Source organism: Harmonia axyridis, chromosome 1 (assembly GCF_914767665.1).
Source record: "Harmonia axyridis chromosome 1, icHarAxyr1.1, whole genome shotgun sequence".
Classification (NCBI taxonomy): domain Eukaryota; kingdom Metazoa; phylum Arthropoda; class Insecta; order Coleoptera; family Coccinellidae; genus Harmonia; species Harmonia axyridis.
In genome coordinates this window covers 80,051,035-80,072,570 of record NC_059501.1, presented here as the reverse complement: position 1 = coordinate 80,072,570, position 21,536 = coordinate 80,051,035, and the positions used below count along the sequence as shown (strand labels likewise).

The 21,536-nt window shown below is 34.7% G+C and overlaps 3 protein-coding genes across 6 annotated transcripts in view; 1 reads left to right on the top strand and 2 right to left on the bottom strand.

Moving 5' to 3' along the window:
• Nucleotides 1–9,983: 9,983 nt before the first annotated feature.
• On the bottom strand, nt 9,984–11,600 carry LOC123676337 (glutamate--cysteine ligase regulatory subunit). The gene is made up of 4 exons (XM_045612191.1): nt 11,316–11,600; nt 11,061–11,265; nt 10,592–10,897; nt 9,984–10,518 (listed from the first exon to the last, which is right to left on the bottom strand). The coding sequence occupies exons 1-4, from the start codon at nt 11,427–11,429 to the stop codon at nt 10,382–10,384; spliced, it is 762 nt and encodes a 253-aa protein (XP_045468147.1). The 5' UTR covers nt 11,430–11,600; the 3' UTR covers nt 9,984–10,381.
• Nucleotides 11,601–11,972: 372 nt separating this feature from the next.
• Nucleotides 11,973–13,850, top strand: LOC123676345 (transmembrane protein 14C). Its single transcript, XM_045612205.1, has 3 exons — nt 11,973–12,267; nt 12,361–12,600; nt 13,415–13,850. Exons 1-3 carry the CDS (start codon nt 12,192–12,194, stop codon nt 13,516–13,518), a joined length of 420 nt encoding a protein of 139 aa, XP_045468161.1. The 5' UTR covers nt 11,973–12,191; the 3' UTR covers nt 13,519–13,850.
• Nucleotides 13,667–21,536, bottom strand: part of LOC123676322 (A disintegrin and metalloproteinase with thrombospondin motifs 16) — a 95,737-nt gene continuing 87,867 nt past the window's right edge. The window contains exons 8-15 of one of the 4 annotated variants that reach the window (XM_045612180.1): nt 20,155–20,297; nt 19,870–19,922; nt 18,000–18,126; nt 17,687–17,851; nt 17,500–17,626; nt 17,335–17,439; nt 15,900–16,006; nt 13,667–14,074 (exon numbers count right to left, since the gene is read on the bottom strand). In XM_045612180.1, the coding sequence (XP_045468136.1) occupies nt 14,071–14,074; nt 15,900–16,006; nt 17,335–17,439; nt 17,500–17,626; nt 17,687–17,851; nt 18,000–18,126; nt 19,870–19,922; nt 20,155–20,297 (831 nt within the window). In that variant the 3' untranslated portion in view covers nt 13,667–14,070. Of the gene's footprint in view, nt 14,075–15,185; nt 15,765–15,899; nt 16,007–17,334; nt 17,440–17,499; nt 17,627–17,686; nt 17,852–17,999; nt 18,127–19,469; nt 19,526–19,869; nt 19,923–20,154; nt 20,298–21,536 lie in introns of those variants that run through there. The other 3 variants (XM_045612171.1, XM_045612163.1, XM_045612152.1) reach the window with 3 other exon arrangements.

Below are 21,536 nucleotides of genomic sequence, written 5' to 3'. Positions count from 1 at the left end.
AAATGTCAAAAAATTATAAACAGTGTTGCCATTATAACCATTTGAACTGAATCATCTCTATTGGAAAACCTTATTGAATTATGTTACATAATTCTTCATCAACAAGCCTAATTGAATTATTTGAGACCATTTCAGGCTAAAATTTCGCACAGATGTTTAGTCAATATTATTCTCTAGAAAAATGCGAAAATGTATTCAGATAATCTTCATCTACCTGATGTCTCTAGCAATATTTATTACTTCTACAATTTGAGGCCAATGCAACATTACTGGATTCTCCTTATTATGATTCACAAATGCAGTCATTCATGTAAGCATTGAATAGTCTTCTCAATAGTCTTCATCCATACCTAGTTAGCTTTTTTCGCAACAAGTTCCAACCTATCAAGTCGATAGTATACGTTCATTAGAAAGGGGCAGTACCAATTATGCAAAATCTAGCCTAGAGATGCATTTATTTATTACCGCCACAAATGCATTCCTAGAAATATGCGCATAAATCTGCATAAGACGAATAACTAATTTTTTTTCGTTCACTTCTTTCCTGCATGATTATCTAATATATATGCAATCTTGGAAAAATAGGAAGTAAGTTAGTAATCTCCGAGTGTTTCTGAAGTGCATAGGTATTCGCAAGAGATTTCCTTGAAGGCGCTGTTCAACGTTTAAAGTTATCTTGAAGACGATCAAGAATTCAAGAAACAAATATTGAAGAACAATGTGAAAATGCATTAAGCAAAAGTTTAAAAATTTTCTTTGGCTTATAATTTCAAATCTACGTATTTGTTGATCGAGATGAAATATAGCAGTCAAATATAAAATTATAATTTTAAGCTTCATGCTCAATATTCATGTAGGTACCTATAGTTCTGTGATCTCCAATGGCAAATGAATTAATGAGCGACCAGCAGCTAAAAACGTCAGTGCTTTCTCAGAATTTTGTTCTCGTTGGAGAATTTCGAAGTTTATTAGTGGAAAAAGTGAACCAAAAAATTGACAAGTTGCAGAATAATGGTTGACTGTCTATCTAAGAGCGGTATGGCATTAAAATCAATAATTCTACCTTTGAGTATTTGCTAACCTTCATTACGATACTAAGTAGAGAAGATGTTCTCAAAAAGAATACAAGCAAATGGTACACAGATGGTTCCAAAACTACGACGGGACTGGCGCTGGAGTATTCGGGACTGGCACCATATGCTCAATATTTTCAATTACCTAAAAATTAAAAATGATTATATACATTTAAAATTTATAGCCATTCGTTTCCACCAAATGACATCATTGATTGACTGACATTTATAGAAAAGGTTACTTAATTAATGATTCGGTAAACAAAGATAGCAATGATCAAGTTAGAGTATAAGCCAAGGACTAAAGAATAGAGACAGAAGTGCTCGTTCTCATTATCTCCAAAGACTAACTTGTATTCTGTTATTCTGTATCATCTCTCATTATTCTCATTATCTGTCATATCATATTTTGCATTGGATTGGTTGTAGAGGGTGTTTTTTTAGAGCTATAGAACTTCAAATTGCAATAAAACAACGATCAATCATTCAATTGACATGAATTTTATTTACCCGCAAGTTAATCTTGTGGCATTCCGCAAGATAATCTTGTGGCATTACATTTTAAATATGATTTCTGGCATATAACCGCCACGGCTGGCTCGGATGTAGTCCAATCTGGACGTCCAATTGGCGATTACTTTTTCCAACGTTTGTAGCCGTATATCGGCAATAACACGGCGAATGTTGTCTTTCAAATGGTCAAGGGTTTGTGGCTTATCCGCATAGACCAATGACTTTACATAGCCCCACAGAAAGTAGTGTAGCGGTGTTAAATCACAAGTTCTTGGAGGCCAATTCACAGGTCCAAAAAGTGAAATTAGACGGTCACCAAACGTCTCTTTCAATAAATCGATTGTAGCACGAGCTGTGTGACATGTTGCGCCGTCTTGTTGGAACCACATCTCCTGGACATCATGGTTGTTCAATTCAGGAATGAAATAGTTAGTAATCATGGCTCTATACCGATCACCATTGACGGTAACGTTCTGGCCATCATCGTTTTTGAAGAAGTACGGACCAATGATTCCACCAGCCCATAAAGCGCACCAAACAGTCAGTTTTTCTGGATGTAACGGTGTTTCGACATACACTTGAGGATTAGCTTCACTCCAAATGTGGCAGTTTTGTTTGTTGACGAAGCCATTCAACCAGAAGTGCGCTTAATCGCTAAACCAAATGAAATGGACGTAGTGCGCGATACGTATTCCGCACAGAACCATTATTTTCGAAATAAAATTGCACTATTTGCAAGCGTTGTTCAGGCGTGAGTCTATTCATGATGAATTGCCAAACCAAACTGAGAATAAATCTCTTGACAGCTGTTAAATCGGTCGCCATCTTGAACAGTAATTCCAATTAAAGTTATATCTCGAAAAAAACACCCGTTACAAGCTGTCATACGCGCTGTTGTCACTTTGTGCAGCCGTAACGAAGCGATTCAACTTATTTTTAATACTGAATTTAAATAATTTCCGCAAGTTATTCGATTAAATAATGAATGAAACCCTTATTAATAAGGTTTAAATTTGCATTTTCAGTTATGACCAAAGATTTTTTTAGGGAAACGTTATACTCTTATGATAGACGAAATGAATATAATACGATTATTTTGAAATTTGCAGTGTTTCCCCGATGCTTCTGACATAAGACAGTCTTGAGACCAAAAGCGGACGTCATAATCACTAGGTATTTTCTAATCATCTCCAAACGAATACAAACAACGCCTGATAAAGATGTTTTTAAATGAAACAATGCCTTTGGTGGAACACTATCTCAGCGTAGGCCTCGACAACAAAGAAAAGGGTGTACAGAACCATCCTCGAAACAAAAGATCAGCCGACTCTCTCTTTCATTCCGTGTCCGCTCCATCGCGAACATGATCCCGATTAGGGAATTGCAAAAATCGTCTGACATAACTTAGTGTACGCCGAAAAGCGGGCGTCGCTTCAGCTACCGCAAACACACTGTCCGCCGGTACAGTCAATTCAAGAGTTCAGCTGAGCATTTCCATATCAGAGCCTGCTATGCAAATCCACAATCAAAGATGCCGGTCGCCGCGCGTTACCATGGTTACCCCGACAATTGTTTATATCCCTCGTTTGTAACGAGCTGCCTGGTTTTTTTGTCTCCGGTGCGTTTTTGCCCATGGATTTTTGCTTGTAGCTGGCTGAGTTATGGACGTCGAAGTAGCTGAAGTTGGCTACCGCTCTCTGGAGTAAGTGATTTAGGTAACAGCGGTCGACTGTCAGTTTTTCCTAGCATTATTTAATGAGTTCAGGTCACAGCCTGCCCTTCCGAAGATTTAGTGGTCACGATTTCTGTGGTCGGCGATATTATCAAAGCCCACTGAAATCGAACGGCAATTAAATGATGTCCTTTATGCGAGGACGAAATTTCCGTGGAACAAATTTGCCACGGGATTGGTTTTGAGATCGGTCTCGATTGCGGGATGCAAGGAATGCCGAGGTTTTCCAGGATTTCGGCTTAGATAAAAGTGGTCGAATGGTGGAATTGGAACGAATTCCGACAATATCAGGTATCAAGTTGCCTTCAGGTAAACCGTTACTACTTGAATCAAAACCCATAATAATTCATGATCTTAGATAAAAATGAGTTTCCTGTATTGCAACCTATAATATTCATAATATCATATTGCTTCAAAAAATATATGTAGTGTCCTTTTATAGGAAAATAGTATATTGTGTAACAAGTAGGTAAAGTCCAACTTTTCTCTCGAGTGTGGAAGAATAACACATATACAAAAACACAAACTTCCACACTCGCGAGAAAAGGAATTTCTCCACATGTTGCACACTACACTTTTCCTACAAATGCACATGGGCGCCCGCAGGGGGGGGGGCAGGGGGGGCCATGCCTACCCCCCCCCCAAGATTTTGGATGCCTCATTTTTCAGCACAACACCCTCAATATTACTTTCTCAATCCAAAGGGCAAGAAAAAAAGGAAAGTAATAGATTCACAACTATTTTCCGGTTTTCAATGGAATTACATACTATACATATAATCCATAATAATCGGCAGAGGTATTTTTTGAATTGAAAACTTTTTTAGGCGCGTTGAGCACTTCTTGGGTGAAGAAAAATCATGGAACCGAAAGCACTCCATGCGTGTCAATTTGTTTATAAATTCATCTTATACCCTGCGTCCGTAACCGTATGGAACAAAATTCATTTTTAGCTAAACAGACCATTTTAAGAAATAATCCTGAAACACGTCGATTTTTCATTTTAATTTGCCGTATTTTAAAATAATAATCTAATATACAGTGTGAATTACTTTCGAGTAGTGACGTCAGCGTCATTTTTTTTTAATGGAACACCCCCATTTTGTCTCAATTTTCCGATTACTCTGGCTGAGCAGATTCCAAAAATGTATCACATGTTGATTCCAATTGGTACAGGGTGGACAAAAATACAATAATTTTGTGTGTGCTCATAAAGTGATGCGTAACCGAGCGCGTAACATTCTTTATTAGTTAAATTAACAATATTATCAAAAATACGGCAATTGGTTTGAATATAACACCCTGTAGTTTGTTACATTTTTAGATTAATAAAAATGTATAAAAATAAGAAATAATTTCTTTCATATTCTGTCTGCTAGACCACAAGTACCAAACATGTTTGGAAACAGCTCATTTTTCTTAATCTAAAAATGTAACAAACTACAGGGTGTTACATTCAAACCAATTAGAGCTAAACGATAAGTATTTTTGATAATATTGTTAATTTAACTAATAAAAAATATTATGCGTGTGTGCTCATAAAAATGAGCACACACGAAACTATTGTGTTTTTGTCCACCCTGTACCACTTTTAGTGATCTTTTGAAATTCAGAGTAGACGCTGGTGATAAATATAAATACAGAAATAGAAAGAAACGGAATACTGATGTCGCCTACGACAATCATGGACGCCTTATCGTTTTTCAATAATTTTCATTTTGCCCCCCTGAGAAAAATTTCTGCGGGCGCCCATGCAAATGCACAAATTCAAATACCTTCGTTGACAGTAACTGTTCATTTCTTGCGTTTCTATAGAAACGATTTCTCAAAAGCCCAATTTCATTGGTCAACCAAGCGGGGTATGGGCCAAGTGCCGTCTGAAAGAATATTTCTCACAGTATGAACGAGCAATACATAGTTTTGAAATTGAGTAAGCTATGATGAATTCGCTACTTTTCATAGCAGTTGTAGGAAAACAATTTTATTAAGGTTTTATGGCTCTACGGTAAAGATGCTGAATACCGTAAAGGTGCACAAAGTTCAAGAGATTTTCTTTCATAACTTGCACTGGTTATTCATTGGCAGCTCTGAATTAAACCCTCTTTCATTTGACATGTATCATAATCCTTTTTCTATGAACTAACATTAATTCACATAACTCCCGGGACTAACCAATAAGAAGTGAACTGAAAACTGGCGACTACTTAGGACACCTTCGCTTTCTAAATGAATGCAAAGAGCTCCTGGATGTGGTCACAGATAATATACCACTGAGACTACAGTTTCAGAAAAACTTCAGGGAAGAGATTGACCCCTCTTTCCTGGCCTGTTGGTTCCCTCCACCGGCCATAGCCATTTTGTGCCTTTCCAGCCAGTCATTAAGTGATGGCAGTTGAGAAATGGGAACAAAACAGGATAATTGAAGAACAATCAATGGTCAAAGACCTAACTTCTCTCCTGCTCGGCAATCTGCACTAAAAAGTTCACTCACTCAGTAAAAAGGAACTGGCACATTCACGGGACACTGTCCTGTGAGGTCACATCTGAAAAACATGGGTGAAGCGTCTGAGGATTCATCTCGCTTCTGTGAAGAAGTTACTGAGATAGCCAGACACTTGCTATGCGAATGTGGAGCTGTTCACCGAGAGGCAAAAATAATTTGGCTCTTGGTTCTTAAAGCCGAAGCCAGTGATGGATGTAGCCCTCAGAAAGGTGATAAAGCTCATTGGGACATTATTGCCGGTCTAGTAAACTGCGCGGGGATGCATAATAGATCTTTAAATCGAGGTGCTTGCGAGGTCGGATGATCTTTCTATCCTCCTCTAATCTAATCTATGCATTTAGAACGTCGAAAATTCAATTTTATACATCAACATAGTCACCATCAAAAGTGATTCATATACTCTAACGCGTTCAACATTTCAATAACATTTTTGTAGAAAGATTCGTATTTGCTTTCAACATAATTTTTCCATCAGGAAATGGAAAAATTTTAAATAAAATAGTAAAAAACCAAGCAGGTACATGCTTGGAATGTTTCATTTTTCTCATTTCGATATTATGTACTGTCCGCATTTAAATCCGCCTATTTCAGATAAAAGCGGTTTTTCATACAAATCCAGACTGTTTTTTCTTGAATTAACCTCCAAGAAATTCGTCGTGCTTGTATCCACTGAAATTACCAAAATCAAATCAATCCATTCTCCAAAAGATATACCTACCTACTGCGACTCAGAAAGTTATCGGATAAGGTTATTTCAACAAGACAAGGGTCATGATGATACGATCCTCTTAAAATTCAACATGAACATTCGAATGATAATTTTACATATGCATACCAAATTCCATCCTAATCCGATCTTTCGCTAAGAAAATATAAGGATTTTATTATATATTCTACTTGATTTAGTATCAACCCTCACTAAGCTTGTATCTTTTATTTGATATCCACACGCAATATCTCAACTGGATCGGATCCATATATACGAAATATAAGGTTGTTTTCGGTATTTTGCTTGAATCATCTATGGTTCAGATGGCGAAAACAACACAAAATTTCGTAAAGAAAAGAAACTGAAATTGTTATTCGATATATGTATTAGGTAAAAAGTAAAAAAAAATCCATTATTTCTAATGAAAAACAAGGCTTTGATTACAATAGTTAGAATGATCCGATTAAGGACAAATATGTGCCGTTTTGTTCGATAACTTGCTGCCATTTTGAATCTAGGTAATATCATTATTACCCTCGCCCCTCTCATCCCTATTGGCAGAAAATTGAGACAGTCAATTTTCACAAGTCTTTGTTGAAGCGAATTTATCACAAGCAAAATTGTCGCCATGAACAGGAACAGATGATAATCAGTGGGTGTCAGATGCAGCGTAGCGTATAAGGTGGATGCATAAGAACCTCCAAAGAAAACTTCTGGCGAGTCACCATCGATGTGTGTGTCCTAATAGAACACAATTTCTCTCTTATTGGCCAAAGTTGGCGGATTCTGGGCCGTTACTTCCTTCAGACGATCCAATTGTTGACAGTACAGTTCCGAGTTAACAGTTGCGACGTAGGGAAGCAGCTCATAGTAGATAATTCCCTGCCAATTCCACCAAAAACACACTAAAACATTCCTGGCTGTCAATCCTTGGCCACCATTTCCGCCAGCTCACCACGTTTTCGACCACGAACGTTTTCGCTTGGCGTTGTCGTAACTTTTCATCACCAGTCACCAACCGTTTCAAAAATGAGTCGATCTAGTTGCGATTCGGCAGCGTGAGGTTTTTTGAGTTAACTCGTATGGTACCCATATATCGAGCTTCTTCTTGAGACCAGCCTTACGGAAATGGTTCTAAAGGTTTTTTGTGCAATCTTGGGCAATCGAAACAGTGCTTTCATGATGGTCTGATTTCAACAACCGGCTTTCCAGTGCGTGGTGCATCTTCGAAACCAAAATTACCGGAACCGAATCGACGAAACCAAAATTGCGCGTGATTGGATGTTATAGTATCAGGACCATAAACGCTATATACCTACATTTTCAGCCGTCTGGCTTGCATTTTCGCTTTTCTAGAAAAAAAAACTGTGAGATATAGCGTATTTTCTCTTTGCTGTCCATTTTTGACGCGCGCTCAAACTAAACTGAGGCAATATATCACAAAGCTGTCTGAAAAGTTTTTATAGTAGATACGAAATCTCATCTTTCCAACGTCATCTAGTAGTACCCGGTTTAACAGTGGTACAACGCGAAATACAGATGAAGCCATCTATTGTAAAATAATGGATCTCAATTCGACTGGATCTGTTTTGGCACAGAAATATTGGGCAGTTATTTTCCAATATTCTTCAAAAATATTTTGATGATGTGATCAGTTCGAATTTTGCAATAAAAGATTGAAATTGTTATTTTATACGAATAAGGAACATTCATACCTGATTTCAGCTCCGTCGGTTTTGTGGTCACTAGTGACGCAATCAATATAAAATTTTGCATAAAGCTCAAAATGTTATTTCACATCTAAATAACATATTTCGATCAAATTTGTAGTTGCAATTATCAGGAGAACAAAATTTGGAACGGCCATCTAGGTATAAATAACCCTATGTCGGATTTTGATCATCAACGAACTTATCTTCTGAATTTGAAAACCAAACCTACACTGAAAATCCGAAAAATTGCTAGGTCTATCCGTTCGGGGGTTTTCGTGATTACGAACGAAGATAGCGAATCGAACAGAATGGAAAATGAGGGTGAATTCATTATCAGAAAGTAAAACCTTATCGTTTGAGACCGTTCCCGGCTAAAATTTGAAAATTTCAGGCTTTTTAGCGAAATGATAGAGCATTCTGTTCTGTTAATGAGCGCTCAAAACAGTTAAACAAGCTATGATTTGCAACAAAGAGTCGTTCTCTAAAAGATCAGACGGTTGGATTATAATAGGATATCGAAATTTCATGAAAATAATTTAATCTCCTAATGGTAGGTAGGTAAGTGCTCAATCAATATTCGATTTCGTATTTTGCACATAATCCTTAAATTTCAATTTTCAAATATATATATTCAGAATACAAAATCTTTCGATCCATAATTCGAAATTCACAAACATTTGAGCCGAATAATTTAACCTGCTGTTTCCTTAGAAGTCTAGAACAATTTAGCTTGCTATTCCTCCAGAAGTCCAGAACAAGCGCGCAAAAACATTAATCCGCATTGTATGAATGTTTATACCTAATCAGAGATTGGTTTCAAATTGCAAATCAAGTATTCAAAACTCAAAATATCTAGAATTTGTATGATATTTGAAAGCCGTAGCCATTTCACGACTAGAAATAAATTAATGTTAAAAACGCTAATATACCTACATCGCCTGAAAAATATTTTTTTTAAAGCTATTTTTGGTATTCAGGACCCGCCATTTATTCACAATGAGGAAAAAATTAGGTGAAGAAAACTTGAAGACGATTATACCATATTGTATATTCAAATGGAGATTATGAATTGAAATTCATCCTATTGTTCGGCAACACTTCTTACAGAAGCTTACAAGAATCCGTATGATCAGTTGCCTATGTAGAATTTTACCTTTGTTCATCTTGAAAAATATCCGATAAATAAATTTATAGGATTATTGATTACATTCCTAACCCTTTTAGAGGAAATGTTTAGAAAAATCTTTTATTCTTCTTCAAATAAAAAGTGTAACGGAGATAGAAATCAATTTTCAAATTCAAAAGTGCCAATTCTGAGTTGTGAGAAAAAATTTACTGGTTTATTCAAAAAGAAAAAAGCTTTCCAGCACAAATCTAAGTTTTTATATTCTGATGTCTAAGAAGTATCGCATACAAATATATTTTCCTTAGCCTTGCTAAAGATTTTTCAGGTAATTACTCAATAGAGTTTGATTTTCTCCTAATTGATTATTTTTTACTTGAAAAAAATATATATTTGAGAGAACGACAGAAAGTAAATATGCAGAGATATAATAATAATTGAGATGGATTTTATATTGATACAATCAGAGAAAAAAATGCCACTCCAGTGAAACTAATGAGGAAAATTTGCAGAAACTTCCTGGCCTCAATGTAAGTTTCATCTACAAATTATCACATATGTAACCACAAAATTATGATATGAATGGTGAAAAGGAAATATTCAAAGAATAAAACACCTATTTGAGATATTTTAAATATGCTTTATTTCAATATTATTTTCAAAATTCCTTCCGAATGGAAATTATTCAACAAGAACTTCTGTTCCTGTTGGATTGTATTATACACATTTTGTTATGTGAAAAAAAACAGTGGAACACATACAATTTCAAATATAAATAATACGAAAACAGGAATTTTATATCAATAAAATTTGTATTGCATACAACAGTAACAAACACTTTTGTAAATATAATTGTGACAATAGTCGATAAAATTTCTCTTATAGGGGTAAAAACAATTTTTAAGTACAAAAAAGTTGTTGCATACCTTATCAAATTACTCCTTTGATATCAGTTATGTATAAAATAAAATAATAAAACAGTAAAAAAATAAATGCATTTCAATAGTGGAATGTTTACTATTTACCAAGGCTGAGAAGATACCCTTTTGTAGTTAATACTCCTCTACATTTTATATGAACTAAAAACCTAACAACCCATTTGAGCAAATATTCCTTCCCTAGAACTACGTCCAAAGATGTTTTGGGCAAGATATCTACAAAAAAAAAAATAACTAATGATTAAAGAGCAGGATTTGAATGTGTTGTTAATGATGTTGTTAATATTACCTGTGGGATCACTATGAGTCAACAACTGTATATCATGTTCCTTACAAAAACTTTGCAGGGAGGGGGGTACAACACAGCAAGTTGATAAGTTAATTTGTATAATACTTGGCTTCACATTTGACCATTCAAATAAACTCCTGAAAATTTCCTCCTCTACATCTGCTATACCAATTTTATTAATTTTATTCTGAAGAACATAATCTTCAAGTGCTGTCCATACTGATTTTATTTCCCCAATATCATTCCTCTTGTCGATAAATGCTATGATAACATTGTTAACTGATGCCACATTCAAAGTGATTAATGCTAGAAAAATTAATTGAATGATAATACCAAGAATCTCAAACAAGTGAAAAGAATTGATGAGTAAATTTTCAGGTATGCAATACTGAAATCAATAAGCTTAATATTGTCAAAACTTTTTCGTTATTATCAAGGTGACATAAAAATTAAAATCAAATATGCATACCCTTTTCTATAGAATCAATGAGTAATACAGGATCATCCGAGGTCAAAAATATTTTGAAGCCAAATTTCAGATCAGAGGAATCATGCTCTGATATTTTTGATACCGAGTCATCATTGGGGCGACTGACAATCAAAGGTTGATCTGGTTGAGAGGGTGTTTGACCATTCTGATATTCTTTTATAGTGATATTGATGGCTTCAAGCAGCTGAAAATTTACATTTCAAATCAATAGTTATTTTATCTTAAAACATTTACCTCTTCTGAAGGGTTTTGTATAGTTTTTTTAGTAATATCGTTCAATGACAGAATATTTCCAGTGTTTATAATAACATTGTTGACTTGAACAAGATCTTTCGAGTTTAGAGCCATGACTTCGGTTATTACTCTATGGGATCGTAGCGAAATTCTAAATCACTTCTATCAACTGAAACTTTTTACTGAGGAGATACCCAGATATTAGGTATAAATTACGTAATGAAATTATGATTGATGATTTTCAGGGTTATGTTTCTGTCAGGACAATATTTAAAAACCAATTTACCAATACACATAAATCAGGACTACAAAAACACAGGGTTGTCAAATATCTTAAATTTCAGAGATTAGGTAGGAATAACTTTTTCAGAATGTTCAGTTGACTAGGTATGAGTGGAAAATTAGTGTATTGAACAACTCCTAAGAGTTGAACATATCACTATTTTTATCATTCCTACCTATTTATCTGTTTTCAGTCACACAAAAACATGATTCATCTAGTTTTTAGGATTGATACCTAGTAAATCGGAAAAATTAGTAACATTGGCAAACACGCTAATATTTCTGAGGTTCATTTCAGCATTATCATGCTCATAATTTGAAAACATTTCATAACAAGGTGTAATAACTGCCGCTTCTCGTAGATTAATCTGATTATTCATATCGCCATTCCAAATAAATTACCAATCACTGTTTTCCATTTGAAATTTGAGCAAGCATTAGCAAGATGAGAGAAGTAGGTACTTTCAATAGTTCTAGCGGATGGTAGTTCAAATTAAACCAATTTTTCAAGAACAACTGTGCAGCTGATGAGTTTCATATATTCTAATTAGAAAAGGTGATTTGACTCGAGTTTGAGCCGCTAATATTGCAAAAATGACTGTAGATATTGTTGGTTTCGTTTATGCTGGGGTAGTTGCAGCTGGTGGTATTATGGGTTATGTTAAAGCAGGTAAATCAATTTGAAATTACAATTTTTTCAAAATAAACTTTTTCTACCACTCTAACTGAGTCTTAAATATTAATCTAATCAAATCTGTTTCAGGATCCGTTCCATCTTTAGCTGCTGGTTTGGTTTTTGGTAGTGCTTTGTCTTATGGTGCATACCAAATGAGTGTACATCCTCCCAATTATGTGCCACAATTGGTAACATCGTCAATATTAGCAGGAGTGATGGGTTATAGATTCTATAACTCTGGTAAAATCATGCCTGCTGGAATTGTGTGTATTTTATCTGTTGCTGTAATAGCTAAGATAGCCCTTGGTGCGGCTGGAGTTTTACCGGGTAGGAAATACTGACAAGAAAAATAACATTACTTACTGTAGTAGTCTTCCTTATATTTTCCCTACTTCCAAAAGTTTCCAGTTAGGCTTTTCGAAATGTTTCCATATTAATTCTAATGTAAGAGATATATACATTTTTACAAACTTAACCTTCATTTTGTGGATGAGCATTTTTAAAATGTTATTTCAGGGGTCGTATAGAATGTACTATTCTTAATATTTGAACTAGTCATGCATTGTAAAAGAATACAGCTCAGCAAGAATGACTGCATGTGAGAATGGTTCATATGCTTCCCCTACTGGATATATATTTTCATTGTATCTAACTGCTTCTTGCATGTTTAGATTTCAACTTATTCTTCTTATTGAGCTGTTTTGTTCAAATTTGAAAATACAAGTACAAAGTTGAATACCATTTAGTCGCAGATGTTTATTTCTTGTTACACCGATGTATATTTACTTTATATAGTTAAAAATATATAATGAACAAAGAATGGTGCCATATTACTTTGGAAATGCATTTTATTGATCTGAAACACCTAATCTCCCATTCATATCCTAAAAATAATATCAATTTATTGGGTTATTGAATTGATAATTTTGCTTGGCATGTTAATGAATTTGCCTGTTTTCAGAATAAATGAGCTATTTTAAGGACTGAATTCATTTTTTCTTGAAGATAATTTTACTATTCCTGTTTATTCATCATGAATTCTTTCTCCCTTTCACGTACTAACCTTCAGTATTGTTGAACTCAATTCTTTCACATCATCCTTAATTTTGAGTTTGTTTTTATTTTAATTTTTTTCTTATAGATTGGTTGGGTGGAAGAGTTGAAACAACAAAAAATATAACTGGAACTACCAATTCTGATCCAATCCCTTCCACAACCCCATATTTGTTGTCAACAGAAAAGTGAGGTTTTGAAAATGGAATTCCTTTCATAAAGGAAGAAGTTTGCAAGTTATTGTTTCAAATGATTATCTTTTTGTTATTATGGGCATTTTAAAGAAATAATGTCATATATGCATATAGAAGTATGCTGATGTGAACATAAAAATAAAACATTCCATATTTGAAATTCTATTTACAATAAATTTATTATAAGATCATAACACTACTTATAAAGTTACAACTATTTTATTGCGCTTCTGGCAGTATATTTCCATTATTCTGAATGAATGCAATAGACGGCAATTAATTTTAATCGCTTCGTTCTGTCCAATTTCCAATAAATACATTCTCTATTAATTTTCGAGTTTTGTCACATTCTTTGTGTTGTTCCCATTTTTCATTTATATTTTCGAAATTTGTTGTAAAAAACTATATATATAAATATAAATATTGTCTCTCGTCTCATTGGTTGCGATTTTTGTAGTCTTGGTAAAATTGTCACAACAGGTAAAAAGGTTTCTTCACAGAAGATATTCAGTTTGTGGACTCTCAAAATTTCAGTTCAGTTCATAAAAATCTAGCTGCAAAAAAGAAAGATAAATTAGAAACTCAGTATATAGTTATTTGTGAGGTTACAAATGAAATAGTTTATGATAGAATCATATTTAGATGCTGCAAATTAGAAAGAATTACATGGTGATGTTTTTAATGTAGATACTAATAGATATATGATATACTGAAATTTATAAAGAGATAAATTGAATGATAACCATGCTAATCAATGATATACTCATGGACTTAAACCCAGAATAATTTTTGAACTTGATAAATTAGCGATCAGGATGAGCATGCATGCAATGCTAACATTTCAACTGCAAAAACTAAATATCATGTATTATTTAAGTCTTTGGTAAAAAAATTATTTCATGGGAGTTGATTCTACCAAATATGTCAAGTTATAGCGCTTCCACCATAAGTAGGTATTCAATGTAACTTAATGCCCTTATTCTCAGCTGTAGGGCTAATTAATTTTTTGTTTATTATTTTCTTTTCTTAAATATCATAATCTCGTTTTTGTGACAATACCAATAAAACAAGTTGATTAATGATTCCTTCTGGATTATCAAATACTTCAAATGTGGCTGAGTATCTATATGTATGCATATAATTGCGGTATAGGTATAGGTTTTATTAGGTATATGATTGATTCAGTCGTATGTAAGAATCATGAATATGTATTAAAAAATAACTCATGTAGATTCTTAAGACTTCTTATACCATATAATTGTATCAGAGGAAATCTCAAAGCGAACATTCATGAAATGTAGAAGTAGGTACCTATGCTATGATCGTGAAGAAAAAATTGTAATGAACAGATTGAATGAGGTATTATTTACCTTTCCAAAATCTGAAAAGGACTAGAAACATCATAACTTAAACATTTGGTTCAGGTTTTTTGTTAAACAGATATTGGCCAAATACTTATTGGGAGCAAGTATTTTGCACTGAATCTATTTTTTTGTTGAATGACCAGCAAATGAATAATATTCTTCAATTATTGGAGATGATGTTATAAATAAATAGAAATCACTAAAAGAGTCGTTATGACAAGAAGAGATACTAGATGAATATGAAGTTGACTAGAGATGTTTGAAGGAAGCTGATCTTTAAGATGAATTCCATTGTTCTTACCCTATAATTTCTCTCTACGTGAAGGCAGTAAAATTGTTCATTATATTCGTATCACTAGGGAAATAACTGGCGGCGTTGCGTTTCAAGTAATTGTTATTTATATCGTCAAAATTCAAGGTATACGGGCTTTTAGTTGTTCTTCCAAAATTGGAAAAGTTATAAGGGTTTATCGTTGTGAGCTTTCTCAACTGATAATAATTCCCAATGTAAGGGTTGGTAGTCGTGCTTTTAGGGAACAGGAAATTCCTGAGGTTGGACAAACTGAACTTATCCACGAAGGAATTTTGGGTGGGGAATTTTCCAAAGTTCTTGAAGTCGTAAGGGGACTTTGTTGTTGACAACGTGAATAAATTGAATCTTTTAAGGGTGGCAGGGTTGTAATCGTCGCTTTTTTTCGTTGGAACGAAAGACGGGTCCATAGAAAGCGAGTAGTAATTTTGGTTATAATTATTAGGGTCATCGAAATTGTTGAATTGGTAGTAGGGATTTTGAGGGGGTTGGGGAGATGTGTTGTAGTCGTAGTACTGAGGTTGTTCCGGTTTCTGGTATGCCTCAACTTCTTCTTCGTCGTCGTAGAACCTGTGGCGGAAATGTTCAAAAAAACTAGCATCAGTCATGTGTGCAGAAATATTGATGTGTGGTGGTGCAGGTGACGAAAATGGTAACGATAAATATAGTAAAAAACATTGTTCTGTGTTTTGCAATTGTACTTACAACGGCCTTCCTAGATTGTTGTTACTTCTTACGTATGTCGCTGAGTTTTGTGAATAGTCTGGGATGATGTTTTCGTGTTCTGCTACACATCGGCCATTCAGGCAGTACTGAAAAAGACAAGCGTATGAATAAGGAAAAACAATTTCGAGCCTCTTGCAAAATTTCGTGCAGAATCATATAAATTTGTAGTAGGTCTTTGCTGGCACGATATAGATGGCGTCGAAAGCTGCGCAATTTTTGAAAGAACGCGACTGTTTTATATCAAAGACACCAGGATCAGCTATGGAGATGGGAAGTTAATATGGTAGGGACCACTGAGATGCCATACTGATGATTTCATCAGAGGTCCCTGGATGTCTTGGTTAGCCTTCCGTGTACTGAGACCACATGGATCTCTTGTTCTTATACCCTACCAATTCATACGAACCCAAGGAGGCCGTCGATACTGTTAACGACATCCTTAGGAGTCTTGTCTGTCAGCTCGTCAATATCTAGGACTTTCCTATATGAGTGGTTCTAAGAACAGTCAACTCCGGATATTTGCACGCCATATGTTCAGCTGTTTATACCCCAATTTCACAGAGCCTTCATATCTCATCTGCTGACTTATCCATGCAGTACAAAATATATTTGCACAGACGGTGTCCTGTCAGCAGTCCAACTATTACCCGAAGCTGAGCTCTAGGCAGTTTCAATGCCTTCCTGGTATAGATCGGTGAAAGCACCACAAATCTTTTTGCTTGAGCAAGAACAGGAAGTTTTCTCTAGAAGGTTTTTCTCTAGAAGGTTGAACTATTGCTTTATATTGGTATTTTCCAAGCCCATAAAAAGGCCTAGAGCCAATAGGTGTTAACATTGATGCTCTCTTCGAAGGTTCATTGGCTCTTCCATTTCCTTCGACACCAGGATAACAGTAACGTAAAGTCAAAACTTCTGAACATAGGGTTAGTTTGGATCAAAAATCAAGATATTAAAGGTTGAAAGTAACGCTACATTTATTATTTTTCGAAAAATAGATGCAAACTTGTATCTCGTTTGGACAAAATACTGCTTTTCCATGGAAAAAATTCTGTGCACGCAAAAAAATGGCTTGATAAGTGCCATTAAGATTCTGATCCATTTAACAATGGTTAAAAGGTGCTCCAGGGAAAAGAATTGTTGCCAATGAAGATGTAATTGTACAAAGATTGAATCCTATTTCGGAAGCAATGACGAATATTTTTACAGTAAATGTATTGAAAATATAGAGTATTGGAGTACATGTTACACTCTTGAAGTTGACTATGTTGATGATTACGGTCAACATTTAAAAAAAAATGCATTTATACTGGTTAGATCTGAGACTCATTAAGCGAAGTTTTATATGATCTAACCAAAATAGGACTTCATAACGAGATGACTCTGCTCCTATACAGAGTGTTCATAATGTACTTACTTGACCATCTCCACAGGGTGAACCTTCAGCTGCAGGCCTATAAGCGACACAATACCCACTGCCAGCATCAAAGCAAAACAGCTGAGCACAAACCCTGTCATCTTTCTGAAATTAAATAGTCGAATCAAACATCACATAATTCCCAAAATTTTTGTATCAACTTACAAAGCAAGCACTTGTACCCCTGTCTCTCCTGCACTGGGCATCTAACGTTAACAATTTACCAGGAAGAACCCTTGGTAAACTATCATCCTCATGCGGTGAATTGTAAAGGCAAGTCGCTGTATCACCACTGGAAAATAAAATATTCGCATATAAGTTGAGACAGGATTGTCTAAAAGTGTAAGCTCACTTTAAGAAATGGTGAAAGCTGGCTACACTGCATGACGACCACCTGAAGCCTCTTTCTGTGTGTCTTAAATCTGACATGATGTAACCGTCTGTCCACTGGCATTTTTCTGCTCCTGGCCCTCCTAGGTAGGAAGGTGGTGGACTTCCATCATGTACTGCACCCAACCTATTTTGAAAAAATAAGATGAGAATATTTGGAAGAATATATAGGATGAGTGATAAAGCTGTTTGAAACTATTTTCCAGAAAAGTTTTTTGGAAGAAGCTTATTAAATTTTTTTGAAGAATCTGATGAAAAATTTGACGAATCCTTACAAATGTCCAACTTCATGAGCAGCAACGATGATTCCACTAAATCCTCCAGTGTCTTCTATGATGGCAACAGAGTTGACCTTCTCCAGTCTTTTGTTCACAACGCAAGCACCTCCCACATAGGCAAAACCTAGTTTTGAAAAAACAAATCAATGGGAATTCTCGCTCTAAATGTTAGAAGCAACATTAAAAGCACATAAAACATTAAAGATAAACCATAATTGCATATTGAAGCTTGGACTAGGAGGATGCTAGTTTTTTTTTCTTCGAATGATGCGTTCTCTATGACGTTTCACTTATGTAACACATGCTGTTCACAGTAAATTCTGATTTATTGATGTTGTGGAACTTGAGGAATATTTGTGCAAATTGAAGAACGTTAATTTGATGCATGCGTTGCTTGTATGAATACATATCAATACGAAGGATGAACATCTTCAGTATTATAATATAATCTTATAATGTCATGAATTAAAGTTAAAAAGTACGACGTTTGAAGGATTCTAATGGAATTTATGATGTGAAAGAAGAAATGACTATTTTACAATAATTACTGAATGTTTAAGAGAAAAAATGCGTGATTGTAATGTAATGTTCAAGTGAGAGTAAGAATGTTGTAATAGTGGTTGAAAAAGACGGATCGATACCTACTTACATGTAAAAGCTTAATTGAGAGAGAACTATAAGAACTATGGTTGGAAATTGCTACTTGAAGCAAAGACGGAAGCTTTGGTGACTCATTTTGGATGTTTATAAAATTGCACGCAGCCTATTATAAACTTTTGTGTTGTCCGAAGTTCAATTGTTTCTCAAATCAAAAACATTTGAGTTGAATTACACATAGAGAATTGTATATTTGGTATCAAGAGCAGTAAGTATATTTTACCGATCAAAAACAATTGTTGTCTGAAATCGGTACCTAATTCTTATCGTTCGTGGAGCTCCTTTTGTTTTTTCACGATTCTCTGATGTTTTCTTCAATTTGAGTGAAAATAATTTACCGTGACGTTCATATGGAAGTGACATTTCTACTATATCAGTTAAATTTTTTTTTTTGGAAATAGCAGATGTTTTCCCACAGTAGTGATTCGGTCTGCCCGAGAGGTGGCGTTATGGGCGTCGCGCCACACTCTACTACGGCCGGCGAGCTTATGAGGGTCGCCGCGTTGCTGCAGAGTCACCTCTTCACGATGGTGTGAGAGGGTGTGTCTAGGGCAGGGAACAAACGCAACATAAATGTAATGATGTGTGATCTAACTTGAATCTGAGAAGAAAACACGAATAGGAAAACGTTAAACATCGAAAAAATGAGTCACCAACTGAGTACTCCTATCGACTGTAAAGAAATGTGCAGAACAGTTCTTGTGACGTGCAAGGAAAGTTGACGTGATGATGATTCAAATGCTTGATAGTTGCATGCTAAAAAAAGTGCAAAAAACTTCGATTACATCGATCGAACACTACAAACCGTACCTGCAGTACCGCGGTTGCAAACGTCATTCGGGTATGATCTTCTGCACATGTCTAGTCTGCAAAAAATACACCCTGTATCATATTAACGGTAAAAACTGGAGAAAACCCGTCTGAATGATTCACTTTTCCTCCTGGAATACAATTTGAATGCGCTCAATTCTGATTTACGAAATTAGAAATTTTCATATAACACCTGTAGAAAATACAGGGGGCAGCTGAAAATTTATCGGTTGTATTATTGACGAGTTGTTAGAACAATTTGGCACACAGCATTGTTATTAGACGAATTAATATAAACTTTCCTGTGGTGAAGTCGCCACTTGGTAGGTACTGTTAGTAAACAAACAAAAATTAAAGGCACAATAATAAACCCAATCCGAAAAATTTTTCAGGAAATTACCAGCAGTTCCCTTCGTACAGCGCCCTCCTTTCCGCCTGCGGCACATGTCATACCTAGACAAAATTGAACCATTACTCAACAACATCACTTTGGAGATAAATTATAAAAAAAAATAATGCGATGTCCCGAATATTTTCCTCAGGGGTGTGCTGGAAAATCTGAAAAATCTTACAGTATCATAAAACCTAGAAAGGGTATTTTAAGAGAATTATTAAATGACTTTTTAGGTGAAAATTATCATTTTTTTGGTTATGTTAAGTTTTTTCTTGTCGTGGATGTACATACTTCGTTATTGCCACAGCTATGTCATAAACTGGCAGCCTTCTTTCTCTGAACAAATATTTTCCCATGTCTGTCAGAGCAGCAGCTGAATCTATAGCATCTCTTCCTACCCTGTTCCTTTCTAAATATGGGGTTGCATCTCTTCCCTGAAATAAAAGATTACTCAATAAACAAGGTTAAATACCGTGTTAAAGCGAAAATGTTAAATGAAAAATTCGAGAAAAGCACTGAAGAGACCGGAGAACTGTATACAGGGTGAGCCACGAAAAACTGTACATATTCCTCCCACGCAGGTCAACATCAAAATGATCATTCAAAAGTACAATTTTCTCTTCATAAGCTTGTGATTTTGGTGGTCTTTTGGTTTCACCCTGAGTAGAGTTTTTCCAATGTTCAATGAGAAATATTTAAACTTTAATAATTGAGGAGGACAACTGCTTATTCAAATTCTCAACACTATTGTATTTAAATAACGAATTTCAGTTTTCATTTTCGCATATCATAAAATGGTAATTTTCTCATTGAATTTATTATGAAAAGCTAAATGATAAAAATGATGTATAGAGGTAAAACTAAGGTTAGCTTTTGATACTGATTTCAATAAAAAAATCATCTTCATTCTTTAATTTAAAACGAATTTTATAGATATAATCTGACAAATATTTAAGAAATAGAATTCTTAAAATTGGTTTTAATGAGCTTTGAAAGCAGGAAGTCAAATTTCCGCACCCTGTATCTCGAATAATATTCAGAGAAAGTCAATTATATTGCTTTTACAATACTGTTCAAAGAATTTCATCAAAGTTTAATGATTTCCTTACGACTGAAATGATTTGAATCAGTATTTTCCTGATATTGATCGTAAATATAGCTATTAATCCTTTCGAAGAAAATTATACATTTCACAAATCTGAAGGATAATCATTCACACATTTCAACCGAGCAGAATAAACCATTTCTTGGAAACAATAATAGAGTTTTAAGTGTTAATAAAATTTGAAACCACGCACCTACGTCTGAGTTCACAGTATATAAAATTCACAGTGATACAATGTGATTTCTAGGAAACACGTGTAAGTATCTTCTTGAAAGATACATAGTATTTATACACGTGTTTCAAAAAGACACGAACTGCTTTCAATGTAGGTAGTGATTCATGTAGAAATTGAATATTCACAACATTGTAACTAGAATATTATGCATTCATGAGCGAATTTTTGCAAATCAGACTGGAACTAACTTTTCATGTAATACTGGAGAAGGAAATTTCTATAGTAGTTATTATTCCATCGGAATTCAGCGTTTTCATTATTTATTACAAGTAGGTACTAAATTCTGTAACTTGCTGGATTTTTCAATAGGAATGATACCATTTGAAATAGTTA

Excerpts from the sequence above, each read along its gene's own strand:
- LOC123676337 (XM_045612191.1), bottom strand. The coding sequence starts at position 11,429 with ATGGCTCTAAACTCGAAAGATCTTGTTCAAGTCAACAATGTTATTATA. Across the intron at positions 11,266-11,315 it reads TACAAAACCCTTCAGAAGAG|CTGCTTGAAGCCATCAATAT; the intron begins GTAAATGTTTTA and ends GTAAATTTTCAG. Across the intron at positions 10,898-11,060 it reads CATTGATTCTATAGAAAAGG|CATTAATCACTTTGAATGTG; the intron begins GTATGCATATTT and ends TAATTTTTCTAG.
- LOC123676345 (XM_045612205.1), top strand. The coding sequence starts at position 12,192 with ATGACTGTAGATATTGTTGGTTTCGTTTATGCTGGGGTAGTTGCAGCT. Across the intron at positions 12,268-12,360 it reads TATGGGTTATGTTAAAGCAG|GATCCGTTCCATCTTTAGCT; the intron begins GTAAATCAATTT and ends AATCTGTTTCAG. Across the intron at positions 12,601-13,414 it reads TGCGGCTGGAGTTTTACCGG|ATTGGTTGGGTGGAAGAGTT; the intron begins GTAGGAAATACT and ends TTTTTCTTATAG.